This window comes from Lytechinus variegatus, chromosome 12 (assembly GCF_018143015.1).
Source record: "Lytechinus variegatus isolate NC3 chromosome 12, Lvar_3.0, whole genome shotgun sequence".
NCBI lineage: Eukaryota > Metazoa > Echinodermata > Echinoidea > Temnopleuroida > Toxopneustidae > Lytechinus > Lytechinus variegatus.
The window spans coordinates 1285955-1305946 of NC_054751.1; the positions used below are offsets into that span (position 1 = coordinate 1285955).

General features: G+C 34.9%; 1 protein-coding gene across 1 annotated transcript; it reads left to right on the top strand.

The window, feature by feature from the left end:
* Positions 1–209: 209 nt before the first annotated feature.
* Positions 210–10861, top strand: LOC121424692. The gene is made up of 3 exons (XM_041620437.1): positions 210–468; positions 4541–4654; positions 10682–10861. The coding sequence occupies exons 1-3, from the start codon at positions 363–365 to the stop codon at positions 10822–10824; spliced, it is 363 nt and encodes a 120-aa protein (XP_041476371.1). The 5' UTR covers positions 210–362; the 3' UTR covers positions 10825–10861.
* Positions 10862–19992: the final 9131 nt, after the last annotated feature.

The following is a 19992-nucleotide window of genomic DNA, read 5'->3' on the forward strand; positions in this document are numbered from 1 at the left end:
ATTATGATAAGACCCTTTTTCCCTTGATATTTGGTTGTATATAATTTGTAATATTTTTTATGATTTAAAAATTTGAATACTTTGGAATATCATTTTACATAATTATGTACTAATAAGCTGCGGAATCATATCCCTAACATAAAATGAACTAGTCGCCAAACCAAGACTTTCGCAAAGTTCTGCAACTAGTGTTTGTTATGGTTGGTCTTTTGATTTATCAGTGCAGCGCAGCTCAGCGAGCTGCAATACATATCAAACCAATCTCTTTGATCAATCCGAGGCACAGGTCTGTAAATTAGACTGTGGAATTAATGAGGTGAACTTCCGCATTTTGAAGATTTTTATAACAGCTAATTGTCGCCATGTCTAAAAAACCAACTCCACCTGTTCGGAAACAGTCTTTGGATGAAAGCCACCCTCCTCATTCTGCTAAAGATGTTAGAGAGATCAAAGAAGTCGCAAAGAAAGGTAATCAAATTTGTATACTAGGCCAAGGGAGGTTAATGCGTCATGCTACCAATCTGGGCCTTCTACCACTCCCAACAGGGTTGGCTCCCGGTGGTTCCCCGGAATAAATAGCTTCCGCGTATTCACATGGTGGTCCTTGCAGCTGCATGCTTGGACTTTTTAAAACCTAGGGTAACTAATTAGTGCGTGATTAAGAAATTGTGTGTTTTGACTTTTGTTTATTTTAATGATTAGATTCTTAATTTATTCCATTGCCATTCTGCCACCTTGCTCAGACTTAGGTAAGATTATCTGAAATTAAAAGGATGATTATCGAAACTTGGTAATGCAGTGTTACTGGAAGTTGATACATTGACATCAGAATTATTAAACCATCTTCATAACCATGATTAAGGGAAGGAGGATGTCCATTGTACAAGAGGGTATGATGGTGAATTTGATTTAAATGAATAATTAAGATAATGATGTTGATGTCTTTCACTTGTGATCTTGATGGTAATGAAGATTTATTTTTATTTTGGGTTGGCAACTTCAGCTTTAAAATTAGTATGCCTACAGCATCTGATGTAGATCTGCTTTTTCATGTATTTTGTACATTAACTGTAAATTTATATATTTATTTCATTGTTGATAATGAAATAAAATGAGAGAAAAAAAAACACATCAAGATCTTCTAGAGTCATCAGCTGGTATCACAGGCTTCCATTAATATCTTGTACTCCTGGTCTCCAGCTAGGCTGAGTGATACATCTGTAACAGATAGAGTAAAATCTGACAACAAAATACTGAAAATGAATAAGAAATGACAAAGATATGATATTTTATTGTTTTGGCTGAAGCCCCTCCCCCCTGCCCCACTCCCCTGCCCCACTCCCCTGGCCCGGCTAGCTGTTGCCCCTGAGATGTATTCCTTTCTTACAGTGGAGTAATGATCAATGGAATATGTTTGTTCTCTCTGTCGTATGGAAGTGTGAATTGTAGTGGCTGCATGATGTAGGATTATTATTATTTTTTTTTTGGGGGGGGGGCTTGGGAAGGCTGGGGGAGGGGGCAGGTTCTGTAGGTAAGGGCAAGGGGAGATAGGGAGTTGGATGTATTGTGCCACTGGCACTGAGTACATAAGATGTGTCATATATATGGAAGCTCCCTTTGTGTTCAGAGGATTCAGTCTGCTCGTCTGCCTAAATGAACTCGCCCAACCATGGTGGGACGTTTATGAGTATGACCAAGCTATTCACAAACCTACACTTCCGAGGCTCAGTGAGCAAGGAATACCTGGATTTTATACAGTAGGCACCAAATTTGTTATTTAGATTGTATGGTCCAACAGCATTGATAAAATGCATAATGTCCTTGCAATGGTAATATGAATTGTTGTGATTCCTTTGGTAAGAAAATAACAGATTTTGTCCACAGGTTTAATGTTACTTGTATGAGTAACAAACAATGAAATACCCGTAAATGATGAAAAGCTCAATTGCAATATATTAAAAGTTAATTAGTAGAACACTAGTCATAACCAAACCACACCATATAAGATACATGGACATGCTTCAAGCAGCTGCTCTTCACCAGTTGGAAGAAATGTCTGCGCAATATTATTAATATAAAGTAATTGCTCCCCAGGCCAAGAGAACCGAATGGTGTACAGATGGGGGGGGGGGGCTTCCAGGCTATTGACCCCCAAAATTTTCACGACCAAAAGAAAAAGGGAAAAGGGAAAGAGAGAAGAGTGAAATATATTTTTTTCCAAATGTTATGTCAAAATCTATTTCAAAATTTGAGTTTTGTAATAGAACGTGTCAAAATGTTAGCCTGCTCGCAATTTTTTGGATTGAATTTTGCCTGATACGCTATACCTAGCCCCCTCAAAATTTTTTGCTTATTATGCCACTGAGTGAGCCAGGGGGAGAAGGGAGAAAAAGAGGAGAGGAAGTGCAGTGATGCAGGCAAATAGAGAGAGAGAGAGAGGGGGGAGGAGCGGGAAGCAGTTGAGAGATAAGGGGAAGGGTTGCTATCAAGCATTGTCTTAAGTAGACACACTTATAAATTATCACTGAGAATAAGGAACAAAATACTTCCTTGTCTTGTAGAATAATCATCTACACTAGTATAAAAATAGTATATTACTTAGGATTAGCAACTCCGACATGATATTTATAATTAAATGTCATGGTATTAGAGAACCTATACACTTGATGATGACTAATTATACTACAAAAGAATAGTAGGTGGTATAGTGTTTTTGATAGCTTTCACATTAATGCCTGCTTCATAATCTAGCCCTCTCCAAACAAAGCTTAGTAGTTGATCGTATTGTTGAGTTTTGTAATTGATTCATATTATGTCCTATGCGATCAATTATAAAAATCATCCCAATGATCAGTGACTACACTCTGTGTCACCTAACCCAAGAGTTGAGGTGGGAGGCCGAAGTACTTGTAATTACCCATCTAGTTGTAAACCATTGAGGTATTTAATATCACTTTTATCTTTAAATTGATATTGAATTTCACTCTCGTTTCTACTGCTTTGTGCACATAATTTGAAATATTTCCCATAGACCTTCAATGCTGTCACTTGTTTTTAATAACAATGAAATGTTAATGGTCAGTTTAGTTTCAGTTTTCAGCGTTTAGAAAAATAACATGTGAATAAGGGAAAATTGTTTATAAAAGGAAATCCTCTTTGAACACAATCATGCCTCAGTTGTGTTCATCACTAATCATACATTCGTGTAATTACATCTGTAATTACATTTATAACAATAGTCACAGAATGCAATGAGCCATAAATGTACACATAGAGTTTGCCGACGATCACACAAATTAGTCCTATATTTAAGGGATTGATGTTTGTTTTGTTTAAGAATCTATTACCATCTGAAGTAGTGCAAAGTATTTGTTTAATGAGAAACAACTGACAAACTAAAACTCATTCTTTGGTGATTTGAAAAACAGTATACAGCCATTGTAGAATGAAGAACATTTATGAATATATATATAGTTTTTATTTACTCGAGTAAATAAAAACTATATTGGCATTGAAAGCATTACCTTTTATCTTCAGCATATTTTGTATATATATATATATATATATATATATATTCATAAATGTTCTTCAATAGTAATAGAATTGTCTGATAGTTCTGACTCCTTATACAGGAATTCTCTTTAAGTAACGCTTGTTTGTAATTATCTAGTTGTTACGTAACAATTAATATATATATATATATATATATATATATATATATATATACAATAAAACTTTTGAAGGAATTACATACAAGAAGATAGAATGGAAATTTTGGAATAATGAGTGTTTGGATAACTTTCAAGGCTCTACAGTAAAAAGTTTGTTGTTACAGGAATTTCATAGGATAAAGAATTCAAATTTCAAAGGATTCATATCATTATTTTGTCTACAAATTCTTGTTTTGTTTGTTGTTATATATAGCATTAACCCATTGGCCTATATTCTGAACTTGGGGTTAATTCAAAGTCTTGTCAAAAGATTCGATTTGACAGCACATGTGGTGATCACTTCATCATAAACTGTTTAGTAATGATAAATAAAATAATTGTATTGTTATGAGACCAGAAGACACTAAGGCCCGTATTCTGAAGTCAGGTTTAACTTAGACCACAGTCTAAATATGTTCTGAAATTATGGGAGCCAAAAGTTAAAAAATTCTGTTTATATTGAATATTTCTTATGTTTACTATTTTGTTTCATTTTGATTTCATTTTGAATAAAAATACTTCAGTTATCGATCGGATTCCCAAACAATTATGAACAATTTGAGTGTCATATGAGTTAATAAACTGAATGTGTGTTGTTAGGGATTTGTGCTGCAATTGGCTCTCCATAGTTAAAACCACAACTTTAAACCGAGGTTTAATTTAAACCCGAGTTCAGAATATGGGTCTAAAACTGAAGGAATTAATGAGCACTCTCTCCTGAAGAATATATTGCCTAATCCATTCCATTGCAGAACATAAAAAACTTGCATTTTAAAGGAATGACTGAATATTCAGTCTTTAAAAAAATCCTGTTTTCTTTGTTTTTACAGCCATTGCAGAACATAAGGAACTTCAGCGGCAATTCAGTAAGAAGGAAGAACAAACCAAGCAACTAGTAGAGGAACTTGAGCAAACTAAACAAATCCTAACCAAGCTCGAGTCAGGTTAGTTATTCATCAATCCTTACCCATTTACTACCTGTTGAAATGCTGTTTGAAATGTTTATACATTACTATGTTAATTTTACAGTAGATATGACAGCTTAACAAGTGTAATAAATTTAGGAGAACAAAGGTTATATTTTTATATTTAAAGGGATAATCTAAGCTGAACTTAAAATGATTTGAACATATAAAGAAAAATCAGACAAACAAAACACTGAAAATTTGATCAAAATCGGACAAGGAATAACAAAGTTATGACATTTTCAAATTTTGCATTTTCCGGTGAAAGAGTTCTAGGCATGTCTTCATGAATATTCAATGAGCAAAATGATGATGTCATATCCCCACTTGTTCTTTTGTATTTTATTATATTGGGTTTATTCAATTTATTCCTCAAAAAACTAAAAAAAAATGGATTGACAACTGATTTAGTGCATTAGATATTTATTTCATTATAAGGGAGACGTATTATTAACACATGTATGAAATAATGAAACAATTATGATTTCATGTAATAACATGAGAAAAGGGAAAGTGGGGATGTGACATCATCAGCCCATCTAATGAATATTCATGATGACATGCATATAACTGGTTTCACAAAATTTTGCTAAATTTTATAATTCAATAACTTTGTTATTTGTTATGCGATTTTGATAAAAATTTTGGCATTTTGCTCTGTGAATTTTACTACATTTATTTAGATATAAATAATTTCAGCCCAGAGCATCCCTTTAATCTTTGATATTAAAATGAAGCATAAATTGTTTTAAATCATGTATAATATAATCATGTATAATTGCTTAGAGCGTCGGGCCCGACGCTCTACCTGAATCCTGTGCTTATTTGCTGATTTCTCAGCAATTACACAATTTCTTCCAGAGTCCTTTGGCACATGCGTTTTATTTATACAAACAGACACTTTGGTGGTCATTTCATTGGATTCTGTACAAACTCATTTTGATATCGTTACCAAAACTAGCATTTACCTTTAAAGAATGACTGGTGAACATTTCTTATGCGTTTAACCATCGCAAATGAATATACCATTTTCCACAAGAAAGGATCACCTGTCCTTCTTAAAGTCGCTCTTAACTTCCAAACAGCTTTATGAAACCCCCACCAGGTGCAGTTATAAAGGAGAATGAAAACCTTGAAGCAAATTAGCGTGAGTGAAAGCAGAATAATCAAGGAATAAGATGAGCATAAGTTTTAGTAATTAAAAATGATATTCCAATCTTGCAAGAGACTAGATAAAAGAGTATATCAAAATGAAAGTGAAGTAATGGGGAATATGTATGTGTGCGACATCACAGATCGTGGTCATATTGCCGATGGAAGGGTCTACATTCAGTCTTCCTCAAACTTTTTAAATCTTAATGATTTGAATTCCAATCACGTGCTTAGTTAACTGCTAATCAACCACAGCCTAATAGGATTAATTTCAAATTCCTTTTATTTAGGGCATAATTGCCGGTGGAGAAATGATTACAAAGTACTGTGGTACAACAGCATTGGTGCTGAGATGTCATATAATATATACATGTACACCTGTATGCTTATTTTGACAATGTTTGGATACATTGTTTTTATAACACATAGTATTTAAGATTTCTGTGACAAACTATATGTGACCAATTTTCATACATTTAATCAAATGACATTATTTCAGGAGCAGTTTATGATAGCTATCACTTTCTTTAACTTGAAAACTAGTGTGATGAAGATCATGAAACAGAGCCCAGATAAATATTTGTATATTGGCAGCCTATCCATGAACCATAATGCCAAGGATAATATTGCAGCACATAGTTAGGCCTATTGATTGATTCCTTGTGACCTTTCAAAAACACTCACTTCAAGTTGATGTCTTAATGATGATGTTGTATTTTCCTTCATTTTACAAAGGAATTATCCTGAATCAAACACAAAGGGATTGGGGAGAAGTTCCTTATTGTTCCATATATTCTTCCAGGCATTGCAGATCGATTTGAAATATTTACCTCTATTTAAATGACATGGAATGATGTCAGTCATTTAACCAATTGATTATTTTCTTAATCAATCAATCTATCAATGAATGAATGAGTCAGTCAGTCAGTGAGTGAGTCAGTGAGTCAGTCAGTCAGTCAGTCAGTCAGTCTGTCTGTCAGTCAGTCAGTCTATTGCATCAATCATGTCAACCAATAAATCAACCAACTCTCAATCAATTAATTAATCAATCAACCTACTAGTTATATGTAATTGATCTGTCAGGTAGTCTGTTAATCAATCTATCAGCCACAACAAATCTAATCAACTCAAAATAAAATTCTGCTATTTCTCACAAACTATTGAGTTTAATGAATTCAAAAATAATTAAAAAATCAAATTGTTGGTTTCCAAATTAGGGCTATAGTCCTATATTAACTACAAAAAGTGAAATGGCACAACTTTGTTGGTGAAACTGAAAGATAGAAAAAAATATTCCCAGTATCTCATCTTAATATGCATATTATTTTTTGTTTCCTTTGTATATTAAAGTGACAGATAAATTTGTTAATATGTTACTTGAATTAGTACCGGTAATTCCTCCATTCACAACAACAAGGCACTTCAATATGGGGTTCCTTTACATGACTGGTATCCTGTACGAAGGCAATAATAGGTTTGTATGTTCAGAATGGTTTATATTCAATTGCTCTAATGCCATTTCGTCTGATTACCGACTCGTCTTCTATCATTTGGTCTACCATCAGTTAGTCCACTATCCACATGGTCTAATTGCCATATCGTCCACTCACCATTTCATATAATAACCAGTTGGTCCAATAGCTATTTAGACGATATACCATTTGGTCTACTAATTGGACTAAGTGTTAATTGGGTGAAATGAATGAATATAAAATGGGTATTTACATACCGTATTACCAACTGGTTATGAGACGAAATGGTTATTGACAAACTGGTGATTAGATGAAGTTATGATCGTACCAAATGGTTACTGGACCAAATGCCTGTTAGACGAATGTTGATGGATAGAATGGTACATGTATTAGACTAAATGAAGGTAGACTGTATGATGAGTGGACGATGTGACAATAGACGAATTGGCAATTTACATGTACCTTCAGAATCAGTTGAAGATTATCATTGGTATTTCTCTGATTCACAGTTATTCTAAAGTCAACTAATTAATGATAAAAACAAACAAAACTGCTTGACAGGCAAACAGGTATGATTGATAAACTGATGCATAAGAATGGGTATTCTTGTGTGCCTGTCCTATAATTTGGTGAAGATTCCAATCTTACAATAATGTCCTTCCTACCTGTTGATTCTGTAGGATATTCTTACCAACTTTCAGAAATGTTAATTTTTTTCCCTTTATACAAATTCCCATTTTAAAGCAAATCTTACAATTTATTGATTGCATATATACTAGATCGCTGGAAGCAAATATTATATCCTGAAATCCTTTTAAAATTCTGCTCTATGTAATATTGTAATATGATATATCTCGTGTTCACTTCTCTTGTGCTAAAGTAAATAAAAAAAACTTGCGTTGTTCATGATATACATGTATGACATGTATATAATAGTAAATAAAATCATGAATGATTGTTAGGCAAAGGTTGAAAATAGTTCTTACACATTTACATCCTTCGAATATTCAAGTGTCAGCCATTAGTTATTTCTTCATGTTTGAGCTGTCTCCAATTTTTGGCTGCTCTGCTTCAAGCATATATTTATATAATATTGACTGGCCTTGAGGGAGATACCAAATATATTTCCCAAACTAGTCTCATATTGCCCCGAGTCGAAGACGAGGGCAATATATGGGTCTAGTGAGGGAAATATTTTTGGTATCTCCCGAAAGTAACGCCAGTCAATATTGTTATTATTACCTGTTACCTCTTTCTGGTACATTAAATTAACATATTGATAGATTATATAACTATATTGTTGGACTTACCTTGGTCAAGCCTCTAGTGTCAATTCTGCACTTTACCATTATGACGTACTTACAAGCGCTCCATCGGATCCAGCGTTGTCTTTATTATGACGTATATTGTTGGTGCGCGGATCCTTATGAAGCGTATCTCTTTATATGCATCCACAAATGCGCTGGGGATTGATGAGCTCGGAATACGGATATTATGGACCGTTTATTATTGTACGTAGGTGCAGTATTACTCAATATATATATATTTTTTCTGTATTGTATTTTTGTCTTTCTCCAGTCATTACATATAAGATTTTAATTGGTTATGTACTTTATGCTATATTATGATTGTCTCAAGCATTGTAAATTTGTTTTTATTCCAATAAATGCAGAAAATCCTGTAACAAAAGTAAAACCATATATGATCTTTTTAATAAAGAGAGAAAAAGGGAGCATACAGGACCAAACTTTGAAAAAAAACTCAGAGGATATACTGGTATTTATCTAGGAACCAGTGAAAACACTGTTCTGTTTGATAAAGAGAGAAAAAGGGAGTATATGATTTAACTTTGAGGGGGAAAAACAGCGCTAGAACTCATAGAAGGATATATTTATCTATGAACCATTATTGGGCAGAGCCAGACATTTTGTCTATCTTGCCATTGTTCTGCAGACCATCGTGATAGGTCTATGTATTGATCTAGTAGACATTCTCAATGGTCCATATCCTTGTTGTGTGCATATGTATATGCTGAGAAAGATGGTAAACATTCGAGTTGGCTGATTTAGGGGAAATCCCCCTTTTTTGAGCAGGGACCTGGCACCAAATATTGATCTTGTTTCACTCCATGATTTGTTCATCAAAGGTGTAGGCCTAAATTTTGTCATGTTTTAGTTTATGTTCCTTATTATTTGCTATTTTTTAAGGAGAATAGGATTGACTTTCATAAGTGTGACTATTTGATTGTATGTATTGAAGATAAATATATATGCACAATATATTGGATGATTGAATGAGTAGGAGATGATGATTAGTATTTGTTTATTATTTCAGAAATATTATTCATTACTGTATTGATTATGTGTTACATCAAGTCAACTTTAGAAAGGAGACAAAAAGCAATCTTCATTTATGGGTGTTTCTAATAGTACACATGACTTTATGCATGTCTGGAACATTTTCTCAGGTGCTTAGTCAGTGAGGGAGGTACCATTTAGCACAAGAAAGGGTCACCAGACTTGCATGTGAATTCATATTGAATTGAATTGAAAAGGTTTTATTCAAAATCATTGCACTTTGCAGCCAAAAGGCTGAATTGCGTACAATTTACAGGTATATACATGTATAAATAGTGTACTGATTTAAAAACATCAATACTTGAAATGATTACGAAAATATAATGCAACTTAACAAAAGAACTAATAGAAGACTGAAAGGTGGTGGTGGTGGAAGGATGCTTATTGACAAACATCGTCATTCAAATTCAAACAATAAAAACATAGATTTAAGCAAGTAACAAAAGAACTAAAGACAGGAGGGTGTCTGGGGACGAGCGAGCAGTCAAGTTCAATGCACAGCTCCAGCCCGGGAATGCCAATCCCTCAACAACACTATTCAACCTGGGCAATGAAATTGGTTATTTGAAATCATTTGTAACCTAACAACAGCATGCAGGTGGACCTCTCAGTGTGTATCCTACTCATATAGGATTGGTACACTGGTTATTAATGAGTATTCGTTACCATTTGGTATTTTTACCTGCAATTTTGTCATAAATCACAGTTGTTTGTTTTTGTTGTTGATTTGCAATCTAATTTTTATTCAAACTAAGATATCACTTAAGCAACAATTTATTTTTTAGTATTTATTTTTTAGTATTTATCTGTTTATAATTTTAATAGTAACTTTCTTACATGTTTTCATAATTTGTTCACTTTTATAATTTGTTTGCAAAATTCTTTTCAAACTTATATATTTATCTTCTTGCCTTTTTAGTTGTTTTCTTGATAAATCTTGTTATACTTGTTTTGTATTTTATTTACTTTCTTGCTATCTTGTTAATTAACTTCAGAATTATTTACTTGTTTTCTTCACCTTCTAGTATCTGGTCAGGTGGTACAAGAGTTTGTGGATGTCCAGACCAAGCTAGATATAGAACAACAATGCAGGCAAGAAGCAGAGAAAATTGCATCGAAGGTAGGATTTCATAAGTTTATAACAATGAGGGAAATAATTACTGGGTGATTGTTGCTTTTTTTTGGGGGGGGGGGAGCAGGATGCGTAAAGTTAAAAAAATGATAGTGAGGGTGCATTTGCATTTCATAAACTGAAATTGAAGGATTTCGTTCATCCATTTTTTTTATTTTGTGAAAATTTTCAGTAAAAAAAAATGTATGTTTCCAAAATTTCTGGGGGCAACTCCCCCCTGCCCCCTGCTGCATACGGCCATGATTTATTCCATTTGCACAACGAACACTTATGTAGAAAATGCAAGTAGTATTCTGCTTTATGTAGAATATTGATTTCCTAATAATGTTGAGTATTGTTTTGTGGTACTCTTGAGGCAACTCTTAAACAGATGTTTGCACGAAAACATGCAATTTAGGATGCAATGAGGATGAAAAAGACTGTCATCCTCATGTATTTACTTAGCTGGTTAGTAAAATTCTTCATATATTATCTCAAATATTCTTTGATTGTGAGAGAGAAAAAAAAGAGAGTACATTTTGTTAGAAATTGAATCAGATGTGGCAGAGCTGTATTGTACAACGCCTACTTAGCTTGTTGTACGCGATCAAATGCGAGGCTGAATGTCACACATTCGTACCGTTGCACACAAGACGTACCATCCCATATGTACCGTCCAAAATGTACCATTGCACGGCTTTAGGGGGTGACGTCACAATGCGATTTCATTGAATAAGGAAAAGATACTACAATGCGCGTATAGCCCGCTGGCTAAATGCGCAATGTTGTCCAAGATCATGTGCGCTTGTCGCTTGTGGGCCCGGTTTGTGGGATTTTGCTTTTCGCTTTCAATATTTTGCTCCCTATTCATAGATTACTGGAGGGAAAAACTCTTCTTTTTTTCATATTTTTCGCTAGATTCCGAGGCGTTGTACAACACAAATAGCGAATATTCTTATTCGTGCAATGGTGCAAGATTTCGCATTCGGTGAAAGAAAGATGCTCTATTCAACTCGGCTAACGCCTCGTTGAATAGAGCATCTTTCTTTCACCTCATGTGAAATCTCGCATCATCGCTCTCATGCCTATTCGCTATTTGTATAATGTTGCTGATTAGTGGTACAAAGATATTTATAAACACTCTAATGTTAAAGCTAAGTTGATGTTCTAGTGTCCCTTGGAAATGCATTGTATCCCTCTGAAGTCCCTCGGATAGGACCTCAAACCATCAGTACCTTCATTGCGTACTAATTAGCATTCATGATTTCTAAGCAGTTGGGTAAAGTAGCCACCACAGCTTCTTAATTTCTTTGTGTTTGGCAGTCAGTCATAATTTACCTTTTTTTTGCACCACACTCTACCGAGTAAACCAGAAATACAGTACCTATAAAAAAAGGGACAGTTTTGAAGTCTTTCGAAATTTTGTTTCAAATTATGATGTCTATATTTTGAGGTTAATAGATGCTCTGATATCTTAACTTTCAATTGCCATAAAAAATAAGTTTCGTTCATGCTTGAGCGAACACGAAATGTTTTTGTCAGGGGTTAAAACAAAATTCAAACAAATTCAAACAAAATTTTGATAGACTTTTCAAAACTGTCCTTTTTTTATACGCACTAGGTGGTTTCAAACCGCCTCGATCACAAGAATCCCCGTTAAATTACGAGAACTTTTTAAGGCTAAAGAATACCCGTTAATTATTCCTGCATTCACACCGCCCCGAAACACATCCTTCGGGATAAGTTCCCGAAGTTACGAGCATGCGCAGTATGGTCTGATAAGCAGGCAAGGCGCGAGATTCAAAATCACTAGCCCAGCAGCCACCCACGCCGCCGCGCCCAACGACTCACTGGGCTAAAAGTTCCCGTAATTTGCTTTCACATCGCCAAAATACCTGCGACCTTGGAAAAATCCCCACAAAAGTTCTCGTAATTTCGTCAAGTACCTACTATTTAGCGGGTATTTTCTTTCGGGGAAATTACGCGTAGTTTGCTTTCACATTACCAAAATACCTGGTATTTTCTGATCGGGGTAAATTTCCCGATCAGAGAATACCTGGAACTGGCGAACTTCGAGGCGGTCTGAAACCACCTACTGTAGTGTACGGAAATGGAAATAATATTCTACCGTGGTTTTCCTGTACATCATGATGTTGGCTATATGTGACAAGCTACTGGTATACAAGGAAGTGATATTTAGTTTCTGGTTCATCTGAGATGGAAAAATGTTAATACTATATCAACAACAAAAAAAAGGATAAAGAGGAAGTGCAGTTAAATATACAAGCTGACATTGACAGGGAAATACCACACAGTTTCTCCAGAACAATACGAACATATCGGCCGGACGTCAAGGACAAGTATCGTTTAAGACATTTCACGTTGCCCTTCTCTTTTACAGTATCACGATGTAATTGTAAAGGTTCTTCCAATGTATCAGTCATCAGATAAGAACAGAAATGTTTTGAAATTCGATTTATTTGAGGAAGAATAACATGTCTGCAATGGGAAATGATACCACCACATAATCCACGTCTCTTTACTCATTTAAGGCAAACGTTAAATCTATGTTGATATCAGAATATTTGAAGTAAAATTTCTGTGTCAATGTCATCATTAAAGCATCATCCCCATCATCATCCTCTCCATCGCCTTCATCTTCACCATTTCACCATCATCTTCATCCTTATCATCTCCATCTTCATTGCTCAAATTACATTACTGCTGTTTTTCATGAAATGTACTGTATATCGATTCTGCTGTATTAATTTATTATATTAATCAATGAGTTTTAACCTGGGGTTGTCATTTTTTCCAGCAATCTGCTTATGATGACAATCGTTCTCCTGCAAGTTGTAAATGTTAACTAATTTGGTATGAGATCAGTTTTGTTTGTAATGATAATTTTAGTACACTTAGTTAGGATTCATGGCAAAAAAAGTTCTCAATATACTATGTTTGTTATGTTATGGAAAATGTATTATACGAATGATGTAATTGCAGAAGCAAACAATGAAATCAAATCAAATGAAAAATAATGGTATTCATAACACTTGTAATGAAGTCAGTGGCTGAAAATGAGGTGGAAGTTCAAGGAATTTTTTTTCTAACGGGAAAAAAATGTCTCTATTCACGGGAGGGGGGATCTGCACTAACATTGACGAGTGGATACCATGGGCAACCAAAAAAAACACGTAAAAAGGATGTCTTTTTTCAAGATATCAAGATAGGGCATTTTACGTACATAACGTAATAAGGATGTCAAAAGACTAAAATAATGAAAAAGGGTATCTATTTTCGCTAGGAAAGCTACGTGTTGAGGGCCAAATTTGTGAGGGTGTAAAAATTATGAATAAAATGTTTTATAATAAGGATGTACTTTTTGCCCCATGAGTCAACACTATGTGTTTAGAGTACGATTTTGCGCAAGATGTGGTGGGGAGGTGGGCTGTACTCCCGGGGGGGGCACTCGACCAAAAAAGTGGTGGGGGTGTGCCGCGGGCAAGACAAAAAACGGGGGCCTTGGAGCGGGCTTATTGTAAAAAGGAGGGTCCTCGGAACGGGCTTCGGAACGACAGATGTTTGTGAAAACGGGGGTCCTTGGAACGGATCGCCAGCGTGTGAGTGCGTATGCATCCCTATGGAACGGTCATGTGTGCATGATGCAGCTAGCGCGGCCTCCGCCGGGGGAGCTCTGCGGCCACTTTTCACCAAAATTGCGGCTCATTCAATGCGATCGGAGCGGCGTAACGAAAAATATGCGAAGCTTTGGAGCGGATTTCTCTCTTCTTTTTTCTCGATAAGAAGAATATGCTATGCCTTGGAGCGGCTTTCTTTGTTCTTTTTCTCAACAAGGCAAAAATGCTATGCCTTGGAACGGAAATTTGAGTGTGAAAATGGGGGTCCCCTCCGCGGCACATACCCACTATGCATTATATACTGAGTGCCCCCCCCGGGGCTATACTCAACCCAATCAGGTAAAGGTACCCCCCCCCCCCCCCGGGCTCTATTCACTGTTTTTTTTTTTTTGGAGACGAAATGGTCATAGGTTAATTGGTGATGAGACGAAGTGATGATTGGATCAAGTGGTTATTGGACCAAATATGATTGTTAGACGAAATGTTCATTGACAGAATGGCATTAGAGTAAATGAAGGTAGCTAGACCATGTGAGGAGTGGACGAGTTGGCAGTAGACGAATTGACAATTTTATACTTGTCTGTACATGTGGCTATATCTATAGCTGCTCCCTTGTGTCCTTGGATTACTAGGTAATAATACCACTATGATAATGCCTCTGTTTTCAATGCCTGTTTAGTCTACCTTTTATCATCAGTCAGGTATACCAATACAATATTTCAGAACTTTGAACTTTGGAGTATAATCTGGTCTGATAAGAGAAATCCACACCTGAATGGAAGTCACAATTTTTTTTTATTCATCTTTGTCATCATACTTCGGTTTTAGCATATTACACTTTTGAGCTTCATGTGTAAACTGATCAAAGTCAGTCCCTTATATTCTTTATTGGCTACCAAATTTCCTTTTTTTGAAACTTTAAACAATAGTTGTTAGAGTAATACCCTTTTCATAAACCTATCCTCCAATTAGCCGCCTAAGAGTAATGCGGATAATTCAATAAAAATTGCGTTCATAAACTCCGAAAATAAGCCGCATTATTTTTACGAGCGCCCGTCCTGAAAAAGGCGGATAATCGCCATGACAACTGGACACGCCCCCTCCGATGCGGTTGTGTTGGAAAAGGGTGACCTTGTGACCGCACCATGGCAATTATCCGCATTATTTGGAAATGCGTTCATAAACTCAAAATCTTATCCCGATGCCGCTATTATGCGGATAATAGCAGCATCAGAGTAATGCGGATAACTCTTTTCCTCCTCCAATTTTACGACCAAATTATGCTGCTATTAGCCGCCTAATTCATTTTAATTGGGTTTATGAAAGGGGTATAACAGGTTTGGGATGTGTTCAGTGTGGATTTTCAAATTTAAACAGCAATATGAATCATGATTTAAAAAAAAATACAAAACACAGGACACAAACATGATCATGGGTGCACTGTTCAGTGTCAAAAATATGAAGCTGATTATACGTTGATCATCTTTAAATTTCCTGCTCTCGTTTTACGCGGCTTACTGCACAGTTAGACCTGCTACAAGAAAGATCAATTCTGATGATGCTTGTGTAGTCTTCCACTGCGAGAGCAGATTCAAAGACGTTTCAATACTCAATTGTGTTCAATTTTGCATTCGTGATGATTGAGGTTGTAAAATCTTAGCTGATCACGTTTTCATACGTAATTTTTGACGTATAAGTTTCCTCTCAATCACGATCTGAACACAACCATTGTTTCTTATTATATAGTGTTTTGTGATAGCATTTCAATGGTGATCCATGTTGCTGTTTAAATTTGAAAATCGACATTCAATTCAATGCCCTTAAAATGTTCAGCGTTTTTACAGTGTATATTGAGGTTGGATTAAGGTGGGCTTCTTTTTTATGTATTTTTTTTTCATTTGGTTGATTTACTTTCTTTATTGGATAGCTATTTCCTTTCGGTATTAAATAGATCTCGAGTGGATGCACATGATTATTATAAACAGCATCATTGCAACATCTTCAGTTTTTCGGACTTTGATCCTTGGACTTTGACCTAAAAATTTATTCAAAGGTAATTTGTCTTTAGCGTTTGATCATTTACAACAAAAGAATTCCTTCATTACATTTAGTTTGCTTTGTGCAAAGGGCAAACTAACAATAAGGTTTATTTGTGTAGAACATGAAAACAGAGAGTAAAACTAAGAGCCTATTTCTGGAAATGGAACAAATTTAAAGGTAAATTCCAGTTTTGGTAACGATCTCAAAATGACTTTTTGCAGTATCTAATATAATGACCACCCAAGTGTCTGTTTGTATGAATAAAAAATATGTGCCAAAGGATTCTGGAAGAAATTGTGTAATTGCTGAGAAATAATCAAAATAAGCGCGGATTCGGTCACTTCCGCCGGGTCTTTATTCCAGCAATAATAATACACTGTCCCACGTGTGCCTATCTGTGTTGGCGATCTTCAGTGTGATCGTATTCCAGCTTAGAGTTTATGATTTAACAAAGTTCAGTTTATGTAACTGTACCAGATCTAGATCCATGATGATATAGTCATACTTAACCTTGGTTTACAGACTTTTTCACGAAATTAGTCTTTTACTGCATTTAGCTTAAATATCTGTATTGGTTTCAAAAGGGATTTCGACCTTTCGGATGATTTTGTAGTGAATCCATTGTATAAAGGTGCGAGGCTGCGAGCTAAAAAGTCTAATGGTATCGTCTTTGTATAGATGATAGCCTGTATCGCAACCACTAGCACAGCCTTAGGGTGGATTGGATCAATAAATGCATTATGCCCAGCATAAACAACCATAACTGATTAAATACAACAGAAAGTAAGCATAAGTAACTAAAGTGAAAAGGAAAGTATACAAATAATAATAATTATAATTAGACTTATATCGTGCCAAATCCACCCTGTAGAGTGCTCAAGGCGCTTATTAGGAAATTATAAAAGAAATTAAGAAGAATTGAACAGAAATGTTTTGAGGTAATTTTTGAAAGTTTCAGAAGTCAAGCACTGTTTGATGTTACAAGGGAGGCTATTCCATAGCTTCGAGGATGAGTAAACAAATGACCTTTCACCCGGGTTTTGGAAACTTTGCTCTTTATAGAACAAAAACTTATAATCTATTATAATAGTTAAAGATATAATGAACCTGAAATGAATACATCTAGGGGAAAGTAGTTACATTAGTAGTTGGAATTGGAATTATATTTCTAGCAGGTATTTCTGTATTTCTTGATAAATCAAAATTACAAATTTATAACAATTTTATAAAATCAAACATACATAATGATCACATTACAAAGGTGACAATTGTATAGTAGTGAAGTAGATATAGACATCATTCATGTAAACAATAACACATGAATGCAGAGGCCAGCTATTGTAAGCTGAAAGCTTGAAATAATAGCAGCCAGGGAAAAGAGAAGGCTACATGAAAACCATAATAGAGATACCAGGTCTTTATTATGTAAAAGTGATGTCACTTATATTGCTTAAAATATGATAAAAGGAAACTTAAAGGGGAATGAAACCTTTAGAACAAATAGGCTTGTGTAGAAACAGAAAAATCAAAGAATAAGAATAAAGAAAGTTTTAGAAAAATCAGACAAATAATGAGAAAGTTATGAGCATTTGAATATTGCAATCACTAATGCTATGGAGATCCTCCCATTGGCAATGCGACAAGGATGTGTGATGTCACTGATGAACAACTTTCCCTTTGGTGGACTATAAAATACCCTCAAAATGTCTCTTTTTGCTTTTTCTTATGATGATACAAACTCTTTATCCATGATGTATTCTTAAAAAATATGTATTACATGCCCTCATGTAGAAAGAACACATGATCTATGGATAGATGTGATAAAAGAGGCAATTCAGGTGAAATATATACTAAAGTAATGGGGAGAGTTGTTCACAAGTGACATCACACATCTTTGTCGCATTGCCAATTTGCTATCTCCATAGCAATAGTGATCGCAATATTCAAATGCTCATAACTTTCTCATTATTTGTTCGATTTTGCTCAAACTTTTGTTGATCTGTTTCGTTTGATTTTTCTGTTTTCACACAAGCTATCTTGTTCCAATGGTTTCATTCTCCTTTAAGGGGGGAAGCATTTATTGCAGTTGCGTATTGCAAGTGCTAAGGCTAAGTGCTGAGTGCTGAGTGCAAGTGCTGAGGCTAAAATATTGTTACAATTATGATAATGCAGCTATAATTGTACTATGATGACTACCCCCTACTGGTCCTATATTACTTACTTATATTACAAGTTGTTTGTGATTATTTGTTTTAGGTGAGGTGGCTCCAGTTTCCACAAGTTACAAATGTTTTTTTTGACGGGCTATCTTGCAATGTGCAATAAGATTTGCGTACATTTCAATTTTTAACAAATCTTTGGTGAAGTGAGATTATTTTCGAAGTCTTTTTTCTTTCATGTTACTTCATTTTTGATTGAGTTAATGCTAATCCATTTGAAAGGACAAACGATTAGTCTGCTCGCCCTGCCTCAATTGAATTTTCTGAAAGTCAGTGACTTTTAAATGTTCAAGGCAAAATGGTACATTAGGGGTATCTTGTTCAATGATTTTTTTGTGTTTTGAATAATATTTTATTTTCTTCCTCTTTCAAATCATTAAGTTTACAATCACAATTCATGTGAATCAAGATTTTGTACATATATACGAAAAAAGAAATCTATCAATATTGATGAGATTACAAATTTTCAAAATTATTACAAATGAAGTTACATGTAACTGCCCAATTTCTCTTACTTAATAATGTGAAAGCAGAGAAAAGATAATCATATCAATTGACAAATAAAAAACAGACTTTGTAAAAGGTGGCTTTTTTCCCTGAACAGAATACAAGTAATCTCTTTTTGCTCATAATTGTACAAGGGAAAAAATTGGATAAAAGATTATTTTAAAGGTTAATTAGAGGAAGGTTATTATCCTAAAACGTCCCTACACACTGACCTTACCCTATAGTCCTCCCCAGACACTCATATTCTCACTTCAATGATTCAAAGCTTGCATGAGATGAGTACGCCCTCTTGAGGTGGTTTGAATACATACAAGCCTTCATCTGTAGATTCGTGCTTTCTGATGAGATGGGCAAACTCTTTGAGCAGTGTTCAATAAATGCCTTTCCCCCTAGAAACAAGATTTTCAAAGGTAAATTTAATCATTGGTTGGGATCAAGCAATTATTTATTGGTTCTTCTAAACATGAACATAACATTGAAATTTATGGACCAAGAACTACTCAGAATAAAAAATAAAGATTATCATATCACAATTTACAGCCAATCAGATCTTTTTATTTCAAATAGAAATATGATTGTGCAGTGAATGTGCCCCTTCCCAAGTCATTCCCGAATCCAGAAAACGGGCAGGTCCCAAGTCTTCTCAATCTTTTGCCCCATGTCTGTGGAATGTGTGCCTCCTACACTGTAAAAACTGCGGTGTTAAAACTGACACCAATTGGTGTTAATAGAGGACCACACCCTGAGGTGTTAAAATTACACCCTAGAAATTAAACATAACACCAAAGAGTGTAAATGTAACAACAAAAGGTGTTGTAATA

Excerpts from the sequence above, each read along its gene's own strand:
- LOC121424692 (XM_041620437.1), top strand. The coding sequence starts at position 363 with ATGTCTAAAAAACCAACTCCACCTGTTCGGAAACAGTCTTTGGATGAA. Across the intron at positions 469-4,540 it reads CAAAGAAGTCGCAAAGAAAG|CCATTGCAGAACATAAGGAA; the intron begins GTAATCAAATTT and ends TTGTTTTTACAG. Across the intron at positions 4,655-10,681 it reads CCTAACCAAGCTCGAGTCAG|TATCTGGTCAGGTGGTACAA; the intron begins GTTAGTTATTCA and ends TTCACCTTCTAG.